General features: G+C 46.8%; 1 protein-coding gene across 2 annotated transcripts; it reads left to right on the top strand.

The window, feature by feature from the left end:
* The first annotated feature begins 971 nt into the window (after nt 1–971).
* On the top strand, nt 972–13,476 carry PM20D1 (peptidase M20 domain containing 1). 2 transcript variants are annotated; one of them, XM_041422751.1, is made up of 14 exons: nt 972–1,175; nt 2,974–3,060; nt 3,804–4,036; nt 5,698–5,784; nt 6,516–6,649; nt 7,091–7,210; nt 7,972–8,047; nt 8,253–8,314; nt 8,555–8,633; nt 9,651–9,722; nt 10,230–10,398; nt 11,078–11,177; nt 11,868–12,023; nt 12,596–13,476. In XM_041422751.1, exons 1-13 carry the CDS (start codon nt 980–982, stop codon nt 11,995–11,997), a joined length of 1,545 nt encoding a protein of 514 aa, XP_041278685.1. In that variant the 5' UTR covers nt 972–979; the 3' UTR covers nt 11,998–12,023; nt 12,596–13,476. The 2 variants fall into 2 exon arrangements, with proteins under 2 accessions (XP_041278685.1, XP_041278684.1); XM_041422750.1 differs by having other exon boundaries at nt 11,868–13,476.
* Nucleotides 13,477–16,778: the final 3,302 nt, after the last annotated feature.

Below are 16,778 nucleotides of genomic sequence, written 5' to 3'. Positions count from 1 at the left end.
AGCTCAAAGTCACGCTGGTGAAATATTTTCACTTCCAGTAAAATATTCCCTTCATGGCTCTTAAGTAACAGTGAGGTTGATACGTTTTGGCTCTGAAGCCTTACTTGGTAAATGCATGATGTATAACCAGCTCAGAAATGTTTGTAATTTATTTAATTTAATGTTGGTTTCGTTCTTCTTTTCTTTTTTCTTTTTTTTTTTTTTTTTTTTTTTTTTTTTATAATAAAGAATGTGTGAACAATCATTGTCATTTTCTGCTGCCTCAGGCACAGGATTACCATGGCTGTTCCCATCTGGGCTTTGGCATCCTGGGACAGTTTGTGCCATGGGAAGCTGGGATAAGTCTTCACATTCTGTTCAGAACAGCTATAAAGAAGGGAATAAGAAGTGTTCCGTTGTGCTAGCTGGTGGAATCAAGGAAAGAAGTGACATATTTTGAAAAGTAGGTGGATTTAAAGTCTGTCAGAAGTGGGGCTGTACAACACAGAGACTCCCTGGGCTGTCCCTTGGCCAGTCCTGGCATCCTTCTGCCTCACTTGTGCCCCCAGTGAGCCTGCGGGTGGTTATTCCCCACAGGAACTCCTTTTATCCCCAATATTGGGAAGAAATTCTCCCCTGTGAGGGTGGGCAGGCCCTGGCACAGGGTGCCCAGAGAGGCTGTGGCTGCCCTACCCCTGGAATTGTCCAAGGTCAGGTTGGAAAGGGCTTGGAGCACCCAGTGACAGTGGAAGGTGTCCCTGACACGGCAGGGGTGGAATGGGATGGGATTTAAGATCCTTTGAAACGCAAACCGTTCCCCAACTCCGCACTACCCTCGGCCGCAGCCACATCCGCTGCAAACTACAACTCCCAGCAGCCCCCGCGAGAGGAGTGGCTTGAACCCGCCCCTACTCCAACCCCATTGGTTGCCATGCTGACGAGGCGGGTGCCGATTGGCTCCCGGTCACGCCCATCAGCTGCGGGGGCGCGGCGGTCAGCCATGGCGGGCGGGCGGCGGGCAGTGACGGCGGCGCTGCTGGCGCTGGGCTCGGTGGTGCTGGCGCTGGCGGCCGCCGTCCTGCTCCGCGCCTTCGTCCTGCGAGCCCCGGCCGGGGTCCCGCGGCTCTGGGCACGGAGCGCCGGCACCGCCGCCCTCAGCGCGGGCGAGCGGCGGGAGCTCAAGGAGGCGCTGCGAGGTGAGGGGGCCCGAGCGCTGTGAGCCCCCCTCGCCCCGGGACCGGCCCCTCCTGAGGGGGGACCCAGGGCACGGCGGGCGGGTGTGGAGGCAGCCGCTACCCGGGTGCTTTCCCTGGAAGGAATCACAGCAGGACTAAGGAAGTGATTGAAAATCTGTGCTGGGCGCTGCTGAGGCCACGCCTCGAGCACCGTGTCCAGTTCTGAGCACTGCAGTTCAGGAAGGGCTGGAGCGAGTCCAGGGAGGGGAATGGAGAATCCTGAGGGAGCTGGGAAGGGTTTGGAGGGTCCTGAGGGAGCTGGGAAGGGTTTGGAGAGTCCTGAGGGAGCTGGGAAGGGGCTCAGCCTGGAGCAAAGGAGGCTCAGGGGGAATTTGTGGCTCTGCACAACTCCCTGCCAGGAGGGCACAGCCGGGGGGGATTTGGGATCTCATCCCAGGGAACAGGGACAGGAGGAGAGGGAACGGCCTCAGGCTGGGCTGGAGAGGCTCAGGTTGGACATCAGCAGGAATTCCTCCTGGAAAGGGCTGGAAGGGGCTGCCCAGGGGGGTTTGGAGTGCCCATCCCTGGAGGTGGCACTGAGTGCTCAGGGTGGGGATCGGGCACAGCTTGCACTCAATAATCCCAGAGGGATTTTCCAGCCTCAGCGATCCTGTGCTTCTCCTGAGCCAGCTCTTGCCCTGTGTTGATTTTCTCCACTGTTTCCTGCTTGTACACACAGAATTTTGCCAGACACCCATGTAGGCGTTTCTTTTCTCCACTGTTTCCTGCTTGTACACACAGAATTTTGCCAGACACCCATGTAGGCGTTTCTTTTCTCCACTGTTTCCTGCTTGTACACACAGAATTTTGCCAGACACCCATGTAGGCGTTTCCAGACATCCCTTTGTCCACTGCATAAGTCACTGTCGGGATTTTCTCCCTTTCTTGTTCTTGCTCACCACTGCTGTGCCCAGTCCTGGGCTGTTTGTGCTGTCTGACGTAGGAGATTTGAGGGGTTTAGCTCTCAGTAGGGCTGGCACTGTGCAGGAAACCACAATCTGGCACCAAGTGATAAAACCCTGTGTGTGAACCTCATACCTTGCTGGTTTGTAGGATTTATTGCCTAGCAAATTGTGTTTGCATTCTTTTTTAATGGGAAAGTGAAGGCTCACAATAGATTTTTGTGTTAATTCATGAATCACACGACCTCAAAAGAATCCATAACCTCTCCTGGCAGCTGCTGTTTGGGAAGGCAGCTGGGGCTGAGTTACTGCCATGTTCTGCAGGACAGGGACTGGATGTTGGAGAGCCTGTTTAAATGACAGGGCAGACCAAAAGGGCCAACAAAAGCCCTGTCTGTTTATACAGGTTAATTTATAAAGCAGTATGGAGGTGTAATAACCATCACAACCTGCTTAACTCTTGAGAAAGAGCCTTGCACTGCCAACTCAGCTGCCTGTTCAGCTGCCAGAGGAGCCTGTGGCTCTGGGGAATCACATCACCCAAGCAAATTGCAGCTGCTCCTGGACAGTAGCATTTCTAAGGATATCATTCAACACTTCAGCATGAAAAGTGGAGTCAAGTTGTCTGGAGAGATGCCTTGGCTGAGCTGTTAGGAAATGCTGGTGGCTGCATGTGCACGGCCCAGCTGAAGCACATCAGTCTCTTTTTGATCATGGCAGCTCGTGCTGTGCTGTGAAATAATGTTTAAAGCCTGGAAAAACACTCAGGAACACAAATGTACTTCCACTTTTGAAGTGCAATTCGAGCTTTGTTTGGTTTTGGTGCTGAGTGATTTCTGTTCTGTGTTTCTTTGAAGGGGCCATTAAAATCCCAACTGTGTCCAGGTCTCCAGAGGATTTGAATACAACTGCCATGGAAGAATTTGGGAGTTACATTCAGAAAGGTACTGGACTTTCAGTCTTGGCAGTCTCTGCTGCTCTATTTTCATAAACAAATTGAAGACAGCATGTATCATTCCTGAATATAAGAGATTTTTATATTTTTCCTGAAGAAAGACCTGTTACAAATGTCACATGTGTGTCCCCTCTGTAGCAGTGGTATCAATGGCCCCAAAAGGTTCAAAAGACTTTTTGTAATGGTGGTTTTTGGTCCTTGAGATGGTCAAATGCCATAAAGAAAGTGAAAGAGGATGGCTGCTGCTGTATCAACCTAGTTTCTGGGCAGTTCCATCACTGCTCCCTGCAAAAGAGCTGCAGCACTGCTGAACAAGAATTCTGCTTTTGTTTAGGAGAGTTTCAAATCCCAAGTGAGATGGATTGGTAAAAGTGTGAGAACTTCTGTTCTCTGCTGTGGCCAGTCTTATTTACAGTTCCCCCCTGATGCTACCTAACTGACACCTCTATGGAATAATGCTCTGTGGAATAATGCTAATTTTTTGGCAGTTCCATCATTGCTCTCTGCAAAAGAGCTGCAGCACTGCTGAACAAGAATTCTGCTTTTGTTTAGGAGAGTTTCAAATCCCAAGTGAGATGGATTGGTAGACGTGTGAGAACTTCTGTTTCTGGCCAGCCTTATTTACAGTTCCCCCCTGATGCTATCTAGCTGACACCTCTATGGAATAATGCTAAAATTGGCCATTACTGTTAATTTTTTTTACATGTGTCTTTAATTTTTTTTTCCTAACAGTCTTCCCGGCTGTATTTTCTTCAAAGTTCATCCAACATGAAATTGTTGGGAAATACAGCCACCTGTTTACAGTTCAGGGCTCTGCCCCTGGCCTGCTGCCCTATATGCTGCTGGCACACATGGATGTGGTGCCTGCTCCCCCCGAGGGCTGGGATTTCCCTCCTTTCTCAGCTGCAGAGCACGAAGGTTTCATCTACGGACGAGGAACGCTGGATAACAAAAACTCTGCCATTGTACGTGTGCTTGGTAACGTCCTTCCACACTGATACAGCCTGGGAAAGGCAGAGGGGAGCAGCCCATCCTCTTGGAATTCACTGTGCTGGCTCTCTCTCGCCCCTCTTTCTGCTAGGGATCAATTCCTACTTTGGATAAATTCCAAGTCCTGCAGTTTTCTCCCGACTTTTCCTCAAGATGGAGTGTTTTCACTCATTCTTCACTGTTACTGGAGAAAAGAGGGTTAAAACTCATGAAGAATCAGGAGAATCATATTCACAGATGCAGATGTATTTGGTTCAATTTAAAGTTTTATGGCACAGGTGGCCAGAGAATCCGTGGCTGCCCCATCCCTGGGAGTGGCCAAGGCCAGGTTGGAGCAGCCTGGGATAGTGAAAGTTTCCCTGCCTGTGGCACTGGATGAGCTATAAGGTCCCTTCCAACCCAAACCATTCCATAATTCTCTGTCAAATGTTGTATTTGAAACCAGGGATAGACCTTGTCCTTTTCCCCAGGTGTCACAAATCCCTGCCTGTGGCATTGGATGAGCTATAAAGTCCCTTCCAACCCAAACCATTCCATAATTCTCTGTCAAATGTTGTATTTGAAACCAGGGATAGACCTTGTCCTTTTCCCCAGGTGTCACAAAGGTTCTCCAAGCCAAAACTGGCCCTTGGAAAAGGCTTGAATTTCAAATTAAATGTGTTTGTTTAATAAGATAGACATACAACCCTGCATCTTTTTGCAGCCTGTGGCAGAACAAAGAGCTGTTATACTGAACACATTTGGGAGGAATGGATTCAGAAAAGATGGATCTGGGAAAGATTTCTCATGGGGAAAAGGTTGATGGAAAAATTAATATGGGAAATGTTCCTTTGTGACTTTGATGACTTCCATGGCAGCCCTGTATTTAAATTTGAACAGATGTTTCGTGTCACACAGGACACACTCCTAGAAAGTTTCAGGATGTTTAATCATCAATTTCAAAGCCTTGAAACTTAAAAGTTGAGGTTGGTGCTTCATTCTGCTGTGAACTGCACAAGTAATTCCACAAATGGCCAAAAAAAAAATCTAATCAGCAATTTCAGTGAACGTGGCAAAAAAATGGGTGCTGACAATATTGAGGTGATATGTGAAAAATTAAGTCATTTCCATTGAAAAAGAGAGATGGAATAATAAAGCAAATGTATTGCTTTACATATATAGCCACAGCAAATGGTAGATCTGATTTTTTGATTTCTCATTTTTCAGATTAATTTTCTTGTTCTGTTTCTGTCATCTTGGCACTTCTTGTACAAAACATGCAGCTCCTTGAACTGCCTGGATTTGGTAGCTGCAGAAAGCCAGTCTGGGTGTGTGGCAGGCACTGTAAGGGAACAGTGAATTCTTGGATAATTCTGGCTCTGGGGGCTCCCTGTACAGTTTGTCCCTGAACCAGCTGCTCTGTGTTTCATGTCCCTGCCCTGACACCTGTCAGAGCATTATTGATCAAAACCACTGCAGTGTCTTTTCCAGGGAATGGGAATATCCTCAGTGGGAGCTGTAGGAATCAAAGCTTAGCTCTGAACAGCACAAGGGCTGTGAAAGCATCCCAGTTCTCTTCCATCACACTGCATTCTGTTGCATTTATTCTCCTGGTTACCACCCAGGGATGGTCCAGCACGTTCTGCTTTTCCTGCAGGGCATTCTGCAAGCTCTGGAATTCCTGCTGAGGAGGAATTACAGACCCCGCCGCTCCTTCTATGTTGGCATTGGCCACGATGAGGAGGTATTTTCTTTCCTTTCCTTGCAACAACAACCTGTTTGCATTGTTCCTCTAGGTAACAGGACTTAATTTTGAAACATTGTTTAGCTGGAAGGTCTTTCCTGTTTTTCTTGGTTCTGTGGGGAGGTACTGTGTCAGGCCCCAGGTCATGGTTATGGATTGATTGTTTGGCTTGGAGTGACATTCACAAAGGGTTTGGTGTGATGAGCAAAGGGAAAAGAACATTGGAGGGTGTCAATTCAAATTCTTTTCTGCAAGGAAGGTGCAGCAACAATCCCATTTTGGAGACAGGAGAAGCTGGGTTGAGATTCACGTGGTTGTGCCAAATGTTCAGGAAGAACTGGCAAATATGTTCCAGTGGTACAGGGAGGCAGGGGAGGTGGGTTTGGTTAGGCACTGTCAAAATATAAAGACAAAGAATTATTAATAGTTGAAATAAACAGGTCTGCAGTTGCTAATCTGTGGAGTTTGCAGCTCTGAGATACCCAAATGAAAGCAGCAGTCAGTGACTCATCAATGAGAGCACTCCTCAGCATGGCTATAAATTCATCTGCTACCAGGCCATTAACGATCTCCAATTAATTTTGCTGGAAGAATCTTTTATGGTTGCTCTGGAGCTGTTCCCCAGGGGATTTCATGCATTCTTTGTGCTGTAGCCAACAGCAAGGTGCTTTCCAGTTTTCCTCCCGATGTTTTGGCTGGATCTGATCAGTTCCTCTGCCTGGATTGCACAGGTGTCTGGGCTGAAGGGAGCAAAGAAAATTGCAGCTCTGCTGGAAGCCAGAGGAGTGAAACTCTCCTTCCTGCTGGATGAGGGGAGCGCGGTGCTGGATGGCATCATTGCAGGGGTGAAGAAGCCAGTGGCCGTGTAAGAGTGACCACCAGAATGTGATTCATTTTCAGTCATTAATTAGTGATAAATGACATTGTTGATGTCACTCACAGAATGTTTTCAGGACGTGTGGCAGCGCTGGTGCTGCTGGAGCAGTGGTACAAAGTGCAAGGCAGGGACCTTCAGCCTCTGCCTGATGTCCATCACAGTCGTGCTGACAGAGGCACAATGTTCCACTGAGCATTTTAACTCTGTGCTGTACAGCTCTGCTCACTGCAGAAGCAGCCCAGACATCAGTCCTGCAGAGATCTAAACACTGTGTTAATGATTTGTTGTTGCTGCTTGAGTGGTTTTTATCATTTTAAAACTATGCAGAGTGGTTATTTTTATCTAGTGGTTATTTCGTCTGTGCATTTGTGTTTGGAATTACATTAGTCATTTATTTGTTAATTAATTGATTAATTTATCATTGTCCAGGATTGCTGTCACAGAAAAAGGTTCAATGACACTGAACTTCACTGTGGAAAAAGAGCCAGGGCATTCATCCTTTCCTCCTAAGGAGACAAGTATTGGCATTCTGGCAGCAGCCATGGCCAGGTGAGAACTTCCCTGTCACCTGATGTAAAAAACAGTCAGAAAACCTCCTGAATCACTGATATGTGACTTTTTAAATATTTGTGTTTAGAGTCTTTTTCAAACTGCTGTTCTGTGTTTGAAATTGCAGTTTGTAGCTCACTTTGAAGGGCAGAAATGAAACTCCCAGCCAAGGAACAATTGCCAGGTGTCTGCAGAGTCTTTGCACTTCAGCTGCTCCCAGTGTCAGCCAATTCTTTAAAAGCAAGACAAGTGCTGTCTGCCCTAATTTCCTCTGTACCAACAGAGGTTCCTTTGTTTGGGTGGCAGGAATTCTCTGGAATTTGTTCCTGCTCATCCCTGCTACCTCAGCTGGGAATTCTCCAAGCTAGTGAACATAATGTGACTGCAGAAATTGTGTCTCTGCACCTCGGTGTAGATACCAAATTGGCTAAGAAATACATATTTTAGAAAAACTTAGTATGCTCAGACATAGTGGGATTTGTGTGCTATTTTTTATGGATTTTCATGTATTTATAAGAGCCAGGCTTTGGGATTTTTTCTGCTGTGTCTCAGAGGAAATCTCTGCACGTGACTGGAATGCCCAGAATCTGTGGAGCTGTGCTTGCACATTTACTTACCAGGAGAGCAGAGTGTGATTGCATCTCCAATAACAGAGATACATTTCACAAATCAAATTCCTGACATCCTTCTGGAGCAATAACAGCCAGAGAGTTGTTTTTTAACCTTTTCAGTGTTGAAAACATTAACAATTTGTTTTGTAGGCTGGAGCAGAATCCCTTGCGCAACCTGTTTGGCTACGGCCCAGAGCTCATGACTATGGAGCACCTCGCAGCAGAGGTGAGGAGACAGGCAGGATTTCACTCCCAAATTTCCATTAGAGTAACCCAGTGAAGAATTTAGTTGTGTAGAAAGGATAAAAAAAGCTGTTTTTTCTCCCAGATTATTGTTGCTGCTGGAATTGTTTTGTCCATATTCAAGTGACTCGACTGTGCTCTTGACGAATGAAAACTTTCTGATTCGTGGTTTTGTTTCTTCCCCTTAGTTCAAGTTTCCTCTCAACATCATCATGAGCAATTTGTGGCTGTTCTCACCTATTGTCAGCAGGTAAGAAAATAGATCCTTGATAAACACCCCCAGCCTCTCACCCTTAAAAGATGAAGCCATTTCTAATCTTCCCAGGAAATCAGTTATTTTATAGTTTAGATAATTCAGTGGTTTCCTGTTAATAACCACTCTGTTAATTGAATAAGCCATCATTCAGCTTATTCACTGTGGAATTATGGTCCTTATTTTTTAGCAATATTCAATTTATCTGAAAAATTTTGTTTGTTTCTATTTTTGTAGAGTCCTTGCCTGGAAACCTTCCACCAACGCCTTGATCCGAACGACCACTGCAGTCACCCTGTTTAATGCAGGAATCAAGGTACTTTCATTTGGGTTTTTCTCTGTGTAATTATGATGGAACAATTAGGACATTTAATTTCCACCTATTTATATCCAGTTCTAAGATCAGTGTGGGCCCTGTGTGGTGCCACAGTCTCATTCTTGCCTCAGATATGGCCTGGATTTGAAAATCACTTCCTTTAAGAAGTATCTGATCTCTGTTTACTACTGTTAAATTGTTAATATTTCAGCACAGACAAGAAAATGTGGTTTCTGCATAATCCTACGAAGTGTCACAGGCAATATTTGAAACTGTCACAGTCACAAACACTTCCCTGACCCAGACATCTGCAGCACAGGTCTGGGGTTGCCTGAACTGTGTTAAATGTGCACCTTGGACTGAGAGATAACAGCCAGATCCTGCCCTGATAAGGAGGTGGAACTGTCCAAAAATTCTGGAGCCCTGGAAGACAAACAGGCTGTGTTTGGTGTGTCTGAAAAAAATCTGTGACTGAAAAGCATCCCTGGACAGGAAAAGATGCAGTGGCTGAACAGTGACACGGAGTGGCCAGGAGGGAAGTGACACCCTGGTTCCTTGGGGTTTTTTCTAAAGATTACACATGTTTTTGTTTAACAAAGTTGTAAATATTCAGTCTGTAGATAAGAAGAGTTATGTGTTCAGTAAAAATCAGTTGTTAAGCAACTACATTTACCTAAATATGAAGCATGTAATGTGACAATGAGGTAAAAATATCACTTTAAAAAAATTGCAGAGTTTCAGAATTTGTCAGTATAAATTTCCTGAAGGGAGAAAGCTTAGCTCAAAATAAAAACTTCTATAGAAGTAACAGCTAACTTAATTTCTCTTGATTTCATGAATATTTCTTTGTGTATTTATCTGCATTTTAGATAGGATTTACAGTGTAAGAGACATCACACTTGGTGGAAACAGTGGAGCACCCGAGGCCTGCAGTTGTTTGAGCAGTTCTGAGTTTTCAGCTGGCATTTTATTTTGGTTTTCACTTCCTTTTATACTTTAACTGACTCTTTTTTCCAGGTGAATGTCATCCCTTCCTCTGCGAGAGCCACGGTGAACTTCAGGATCCACTCAGCTGAGACAGCTGCTGAGGTAGCCCTGGTCAGATCTCCTCAGCTTTTGTGCCACAGAGCACGTGGATCATCTGGGATTGGAATGGCTTTGTGACCTGGGAGAGTTTGGGAACCTTTCACACCTCAGGAGGTCTGACAGGCCTGTCCTGCCCAGGGCAGCTGTGAAATGTTGTCAGTACAAAACCTTCCCTCCCCAAGCTTTGCTGGAAGTTTCTCTCTCTGGAAGCTTTTTCTGGATTATTTGGATGCCATAGTTTCCAAGAGCAGCAGGCTGAGCTCCTGCCTTCCAGGGCTGAAGCAGTTCAGGAGTACCTTGAGACAGAGATGTGCATCTGATTAAAAAATTCAGCTAAAGTATCAGCCATGCACTCAGAAGAGGGACTGACACACACTTGCAGCCTGTGTTTGCAGCCACAACTGACAGTTCACAGACAGATGTTTTCTGGAAAGCTGAACATCTGCTGATGTCTCTAAGGGCTGCTTTCTCATTTCTTGTTCTCCTCTTGTGTCTGTGTTCCACCCACAGGTGCTGGAGACAGTCAGGAACACCATTGCTGATGACAGAGTGAAGATTGATGTGGTGGAGGCCTTTGACCCCCTGCCCATCAGTCCTTGGGATGAGCAGACATTTGCAGTCCATATTTTTCAAAGAACCATCCTGGACACTTTCCCAGATGTTGACAGTGTAGTCCCAGGTGACAGCAGGCACATGATGATGATGATTGTTTCCTCTTCTGCTTTTCCCTCCCCCAGCACTGCCTTGTTTCCATTTGCTGTGTACTCTTCCACCCCAGCTGTTAACTGCTGGAAACAGCTGTTTTTTCCTCTTTTTATTCCATTCCCTCTTTATGCTTTCAAAGTTTTAATGTTGTTTTTTAGTAGTGGAAGTAAAAAAGCAAACAGGAAGCTGACAGAAACAATGAGCCTTGAATTGGGCTCTCTGCACATACAAAGGAATCTCTTCAGGGAAGAAAGGAATTGTGAGGGAGAGGAGGAGGTCTTCTTGCTTTAGTTCTTCTTTTATTGTTTTCATAGCTGGCAAAGCCATTCCTGCTTTTCTGTATTGTTCCTTATGATCCCAGCTCCTTCCCTCTCTTGCAGCTCTATCCTAGCTGTGCAGTTGTTAATAGAAGTTTGAAGCTTATATTTTTGGGGAGGCTGATTGTCAAAGCTGTTCTTGGGTTGAGTTGTGTGTTCAGCTCCTGCTCCTGAAGGAGAGAATGTTCTCCAGCATGTACCAGTCAATGTTTCCAGTGCTGCTCTTGGTGCAGGACTGTTATCATTTGCTTTTCCTCTCCCCTGGGGAAAGGTGGGGCACTTTTTGAAGTTCAGTTGTTCCTCTCCTGCAGAACAAACCTGAGGTTTGTTTTCCAGGCACGTGCATTGGAAACACGGACAGCAGGCACTTCACCAACGTCACCAAGGCCATTTACAGGTTCAACCCTCTGCTCCTGAAACAGGATGATCTCCCCAGGTACTGAGCTCTGCACGTGGGCACGGGGAAAGAGGAGATCCATGAGAGGAGGAAACCCACCCTTGTGTACCTTGGCCTCCCACGCTGTCAGGCCACCCATTTCCTGCAGATCTGGGTGCTGGGGATGGAAATTGCCCTGAGACAGTGTCAGCCCTGGCTCTTTGTTCCTTCAAATGCAGGCAGGACCCGTTTAGGTGTTTGATTCTGTGGTGCTGAGTGGATCCTTTGTGTGCTGCAGCAGTGTGAGAAGTGTTGTTCTGGTAGCTGGCCTTGTCCTGCAGATTTATCCACAGATTTGGACACTTGCCATTCTGAATTGATTTGAAATTTCCTGAAGTTATGTGATAACAACATCATCATGCAAGGGATTGTTTGCTTATTTAGATTTCTCATTTTATTGAGGTGCAGATGATGCAGGAGTGGAGTGTTTTGGCTGTACAGGAGTGGCCAAGAAATGGGCCATTAGGATTTTTTCAAGATTAGATTTTTAGGTTTTTTCCAGACATAGCTGTTGGGCTCTGAGCCTTTGAATCAGTACATTAGGGTTGGTTGCAGTGCAGTTTTTGGTCTATGTTGCTGTGTTTTTCTGCTGTGCACAGCTTTATGAAGTCAACCCAGCCAAGCAGGGTGCTGGGTTTGCACTTGGGTCAGAAATTCCCCCTGGCCTGAAAAATGTCCTTTTTCTTCCAGGATCCATGGGTTGAATGAGAGAATCTCCCTTGAGAATTATGAGAAACAGGTGGAGTTCCTCTTTCAGCTGATCAAGAACTGTGACATTGAGACACTTCCAGAGCCCCACGCCAACTCCCACGAGCTCTGAGAGACTTCTGGGAAGAGCAGCTGCAGGTGGACTCTGGGACAGAGGGCTGAAGATGCAGTTTTGTCTTGTGTATTGAGCTATAGCTGGAATTTGGGGTTTTTTATATTGTGGTTTACATACAGATGGGAAAAGTGCTGGTTGTGTGATAGGAACCTGGCCAAGCCCAACAAATAACCCTGAGATCTGCTCTCCGTGCTCTGATGTGCAGCCATTAATCTGACACTAATTTTTTTCTGCACTTGAAACGTCTGAAATTGGTAATCACTAAAAATCTAAGCTGTAATCAGCAGTCACTCACCACTAGAAGGTGACTCATCCTGTGTGCTTCTGACAAACTCCTTTTTTATGGTGAATGGACCTTTCTCAGGTGAGGACTCTGCCAGAAGCTCCTGGGGAGGGTTTGTGGTGTGGTGAAAGGCTTCCTGTCACTGGTACAGCCACACTGAGAGGTTCTTGCCCTGCTGCTGGGCACTGCTGCTTCCCAGGGGATTTTCCCAGGGGATTCTCCCAAGCTGCTTCCCAGGGGATGATCCATGGTACTCTGAGCCAGGGTCAGTGTTCACTCCATGGCTGCACTGATTTCTCACTCTATTTTCAGGTACTCCAGGACTTCCATGTTGTTGTAACTGAGGAGGTGCTGAAAACTTTCCTTCCCATCGTTTTGGTGATGATTTTTTTCCCTCCCTGACTCATGGTGTGGCTCAGGGTGTGTTGTGCAACTGGGTGTCAGAATAAGGGATTGCAGCTTTAAATAAGGAATTAAATCCTTGTTGTCTGCTCGTCTCTTTTCTCACTGAATCACTTTATGCTTCCCCTTTGCTCTTCTGAGAACTTACTTGTGAAAGATGTGAAGCCTTTCAGTTTCTCCCAGTTCAGAGGGCTCAGAGGTTTGTTCCTTCACTGCCAGTGCGAGCAATTTCCACTTTCCTGCTCAGTTTTTTGGGAATCCTGGGGAAGGCAGGCCATGGATGTTGATTCTGCTTCATCTTGCACTTCTTGCCTACCTATGACAGCACTAAAGGCTTCAGTATTCTTTCAACCCCTTGGCAGTTGGGGTTACAAGTATTAATTAGACAAATAATTTATTTAATCAGTTAATTAAATTAATTCTATCAATATTTAACAAAGTGATGTTAGCCAAAGAAGAGCCTGAAAGCTGCTGTGTGGCAGTGACAGTGCCTGTGCTGCAGGGACCAGTGCAGCTCCTCCTGCTGCACACATGTGTCTGTTTTTCAGAGCTTAAATTATGCACTGGAATGGGTGGATGTTCTGCTCTAAATTCATACTGTGAAATGTGCTGGAATGTACAGGAAATACTCTGAAATGTATCCTGAAAAACACTGATGGAACTGTGATTCCAATACTTTCCATTCATTATTTATTTGTAGTCTGATCTTATCACTGTGGCCAGAGGGCTCCAACTGTATCACTGAATAATTGAAACAAAACTGACAGTTTCATCTAATAAAACAAGGAATGTGAATTCTTTTCTGATGATTATTTAGTCTTTTTATGTAGCTGTGTAATTGAAGTAATTTCCACACCTGAGCAATCCATAAAGTTTCCATCAAAACAAACCCACCTATTTTCCAGCCAGCTTTAATCTTTGCTGCCTTTTCTGCACAAAATCAGCTCACCCTGGCCAGGCATTGTTGGGCAGTAAATAGTTTGCATCTTTTCTGGTTTGCTGCACTTTGTGATTTGTTCAGGCACGTGTCTGTGGCTCTTTTGTGGAGGTGTCACTGCTCCTGTGAGCTGCTGTGTGCAGGCACAGCAAAAGTGATGTGTCAGGGCACAGCACTGAATGGAACACAGCCTGGCAGTGGGAGGTGCACAGAAGGATTTGTTGTTGTTTTTTTCTCTGGCAAATCTCTGTAAAACTGAGTTTAAAGCCTTTGCTTTGCCTGTGGCTGTAGGGGGGCAATTTTGTTTAACAGCTGATGGTTGTGCTGCCAGTCAGACTGGAAAAATGGGAAAACAGGGAGAAAATGAGGGAAAAAATCTCATGAGAGAGCACAAGTTGTGAAATCCTGACCTGGGTCACGCTGTTGTGGTGGGGAAGGAGGGATTTCTTGCCTGTTGTACCAGCAAATATGTCCTAAAGACATAAAGCATCCTTTATATTCTGTAATTTTCCCCCAGCCAAAACCCCCTCACCTCTGTTCTGGTGGGGATTGTTTCTTTAAAGGAAGAAGATTCATTTTGCTGCTGAAGGAGCAGCGAAGGGCAGAGGGTGCTGGGAAGGCAGGGCTGGGTTTGGCAGCTCCCGTGTGAACCTGTGCCATGAGATTTGGCTGGGGCAGCTCCTTGCAGAGCTCATCAAGTGCAGCTCATCAGCCAGGCCTGGGATCTTGCAGTGCCTCTGCACTGGGGCCGTGCTCAGCAGAGCTTTGCTGCAACCTCAGGGGCCACTAAAGTGCTTTAAACAGAGCCTGTCCTGCAGGATCCACTGGGGAAACAGCACATTCCCATCTTTACCCATTTTCCCAGTCCCTCCTGATGATTATCCCTGCTTTTTCCATGGGGCAGCTTTGCCTTTGTGCTCTTAAGCCTCTTTATTTTATCACGTTTGCTGCCAGGTCGTGGCTGTGTGACACAGTTCCAGGGAGTCAGTGTTTGGTGTCTGCACACAGCTCCTGACAGAGCAGATCCCTTCCCACCCCATTTCACTGTCCAGGGGATGTTTCTGAAAACATCTTTTCCTAAGTGGAGTGTGAAATTCACATCAACAACAACAATAATATGAATGATGCCTTTTCTGTTAAGATCACCTCCAAGCTTGCACGGTGTGAGCAGTTACTGGAGAGTGCCAAGCACATGATGAAAACACAGATTAATGACTCCAGGAGCTATTCTTTTTGTGTTGCAGTGAGTCACTGTGCCTGGAGCAGGGAGAGCAATTACCTCTGACTCACAGAAGGAAGGAAGAGCCTGATTTTCTGCTCTGAATTCAGGTAACTCAGTCATACTGACAGATGTGATTGGAGCACTGTGTTAGCCCAGTTCCAGCGTGTGGTACATCCATTTTTGCCCTGTTTTTCCCCAAGCTGATGTTCTTGTGGCAGCACTGACTCCAAGTGAGCTGTGTGCAGTTGTCAGGCTGCTGTGGGCCAGCTGAGCTGGGCCTGCTGCACCCTGGGGAAAAGGTCACATCCCACACCTGCATTTTCTAAAGAAAGCTCTGTTGCTGGGCTCTCTTTAACAGAACTTGGTTTATTTTCAGCCCCAAGTGGCCGTGGGGAGTTCAGGCTCAGAGCTGGAGGAACAAGGTGTTTACAGAGTTGTTTCCTCCAGCTTTGCATTTGACACTTGGATTCTTGGCTCCTCTTTTGCAGTTTCATTTGATATTCCATGGAGCTGCTGAAATCCATTTTCTCCAGCAGGTGCTGAGAAAATTTCCCTGTCTCAGTGCTGTGGAGTGAGACATCCACTGAGAGCCTGGAGCCTGCTCAGCCACAGCCTGTTAGGGAGGAGCATTCCTCACCTGCAGCTCAGCCTGTGGCCCTGAATTCTCTGCTTTTCAGTGCTGCTTGAACCCTGCACAAATTCTTGCCAATCTCTTCACTCCTTGCTGGTGCTCTGCAACTTTTACAGGATTTTTGTCCCCTCAGCCCCGAATCCAGGCTCTTGACTCAACCCTTTGGAGCTGTGCTGCTGTGAGTTCTCTGCAGCGTTGGCAGCTCTGTGCCACCACCTCGGGTCCCGCAGTGGTGCAGAAGTGCTGCCCAGGGGGTGATTTTCCTGGCTGGGCAGCTCGGGGAGGGCTGTGTGACACTGGAGCAGGGGCTTGGCTCGGCTTTCCGCTCCCACAGCTTCCCGGGGCAGCGGCAGGCAGAGATAAAGGGCTCGGCGTGCTGGGGAAGGGAGGGCCCTGCTCCCTGCAGATCCCTCTGCTGATTGCAGAGCTGAGCTCAGAGCTGTGGTGGGGGGCCCAGAGGAAGCTGCAGTCACTTCTCAGCAGGAAGGAAAATGACCACATGGAAGGGTGGTTAGAGCAGGGGGCAGGGGACAAAGGGAAAATGCTCTTTGGCACTCAGGGATTTGCCATGGGGTTGCTCACAGGGCAGGGGGTCTTAACAAGTGACATTCAAATCATGCAGCTTTTCCCAGGGTGCTTTTCATGCCTCTTTTAATTTATGTTTTTAACCCAGCACAATGGTGTGGTTTATTGCAGCCCTGTAAATGCTCAGATCACTTGAACATTGTGCCTTACACTACAGAGATGATCCCATGGAGGGGCCTCAGATATTCTGGATCTGATATCCTTCCACTTGGATTTTTAAATGTTGGTACCGCAGGACTGCCTTGTTGTATGTAAACACGTTAATCCAAAGTCTTCTCTGGGATTTTGGGAAGAGAGGGGGTCTTCATGGAGCAGGAAATAGGGGGGAATTAAGAGATTATTGTGTATTTTTTTTTATCATCAGTCTCTGGTCTGGTCAGCCTTGTGGTATCAGTGTTTTCTTCAGCCTAATTCTGACTATAAATGAATTCCCTCCCAGCCCATAACTGGAACAAAGCTGCCATGTGAGGCACATCCCCAGTGGCTCCATGGCAGGTGTCCCTGTCCCTGCTGCCCACCGGATCCACTGACCTTGTAGGACACAGGAAAGCCAGGCCCAGGTGCTCTCACGTGGCCCCAGCCCCAGGGAGGGACCTGCAGGGGCTGCCCTGTGTTTGTCACACAGGCCCAGCACGTGGGGGACACAGGAACACAGCTGGGACCTTGGAAAAAAGGATGGAGATGAGTTTGTTTGCTTCCAGGCTGGCAAAACAGGACT

Source organism: Onychostruthus taczanowskii, unplaced genomic scaffold (genome assembly GCF_017590055.1).
Source record: "Onychostruthus taczanowskii isolate IOZ18803 unplaced genomic scaffold, ASM1759005v1 scaffold74, whole genome shotgun sequence".
NCBI lineage: Eukaryota > Metazoa > Chordata > Aves > Passeriformes > Passeridae > Onychostruthus > Onychostruthus taczanowskii.
Note: the sequence above shows the minus strand (reverse complement) of the source record. Positions and strands in the feature narration are given on the sequence as shown.

Bases quoted from the DNA above. Each gene is read 5' to 3' on its own strand.
- PM20D1 (XM_041422751.1), top strand. From the start codon at position 980: ATGGCGGGCGGGCGGCGGGCAGTGACGGCGGCGCTGCTGGCGCTGGGC. The intron at 1,176-2,973 runs GTGAGGGGGCCC...GTTTCTTTGAAG, and splicing joins GCTCAAGGAGGCGCTGCGAG to GGGCCATTAAAATCCCAACT. The intron at 4,037-5,697 runs GTACGTGTGCTT...CTTTTCCTGCAG, and splicing joins ATAACAAAAACTCTGCCATT to GGCATTCTGCAAGCTCTGGA.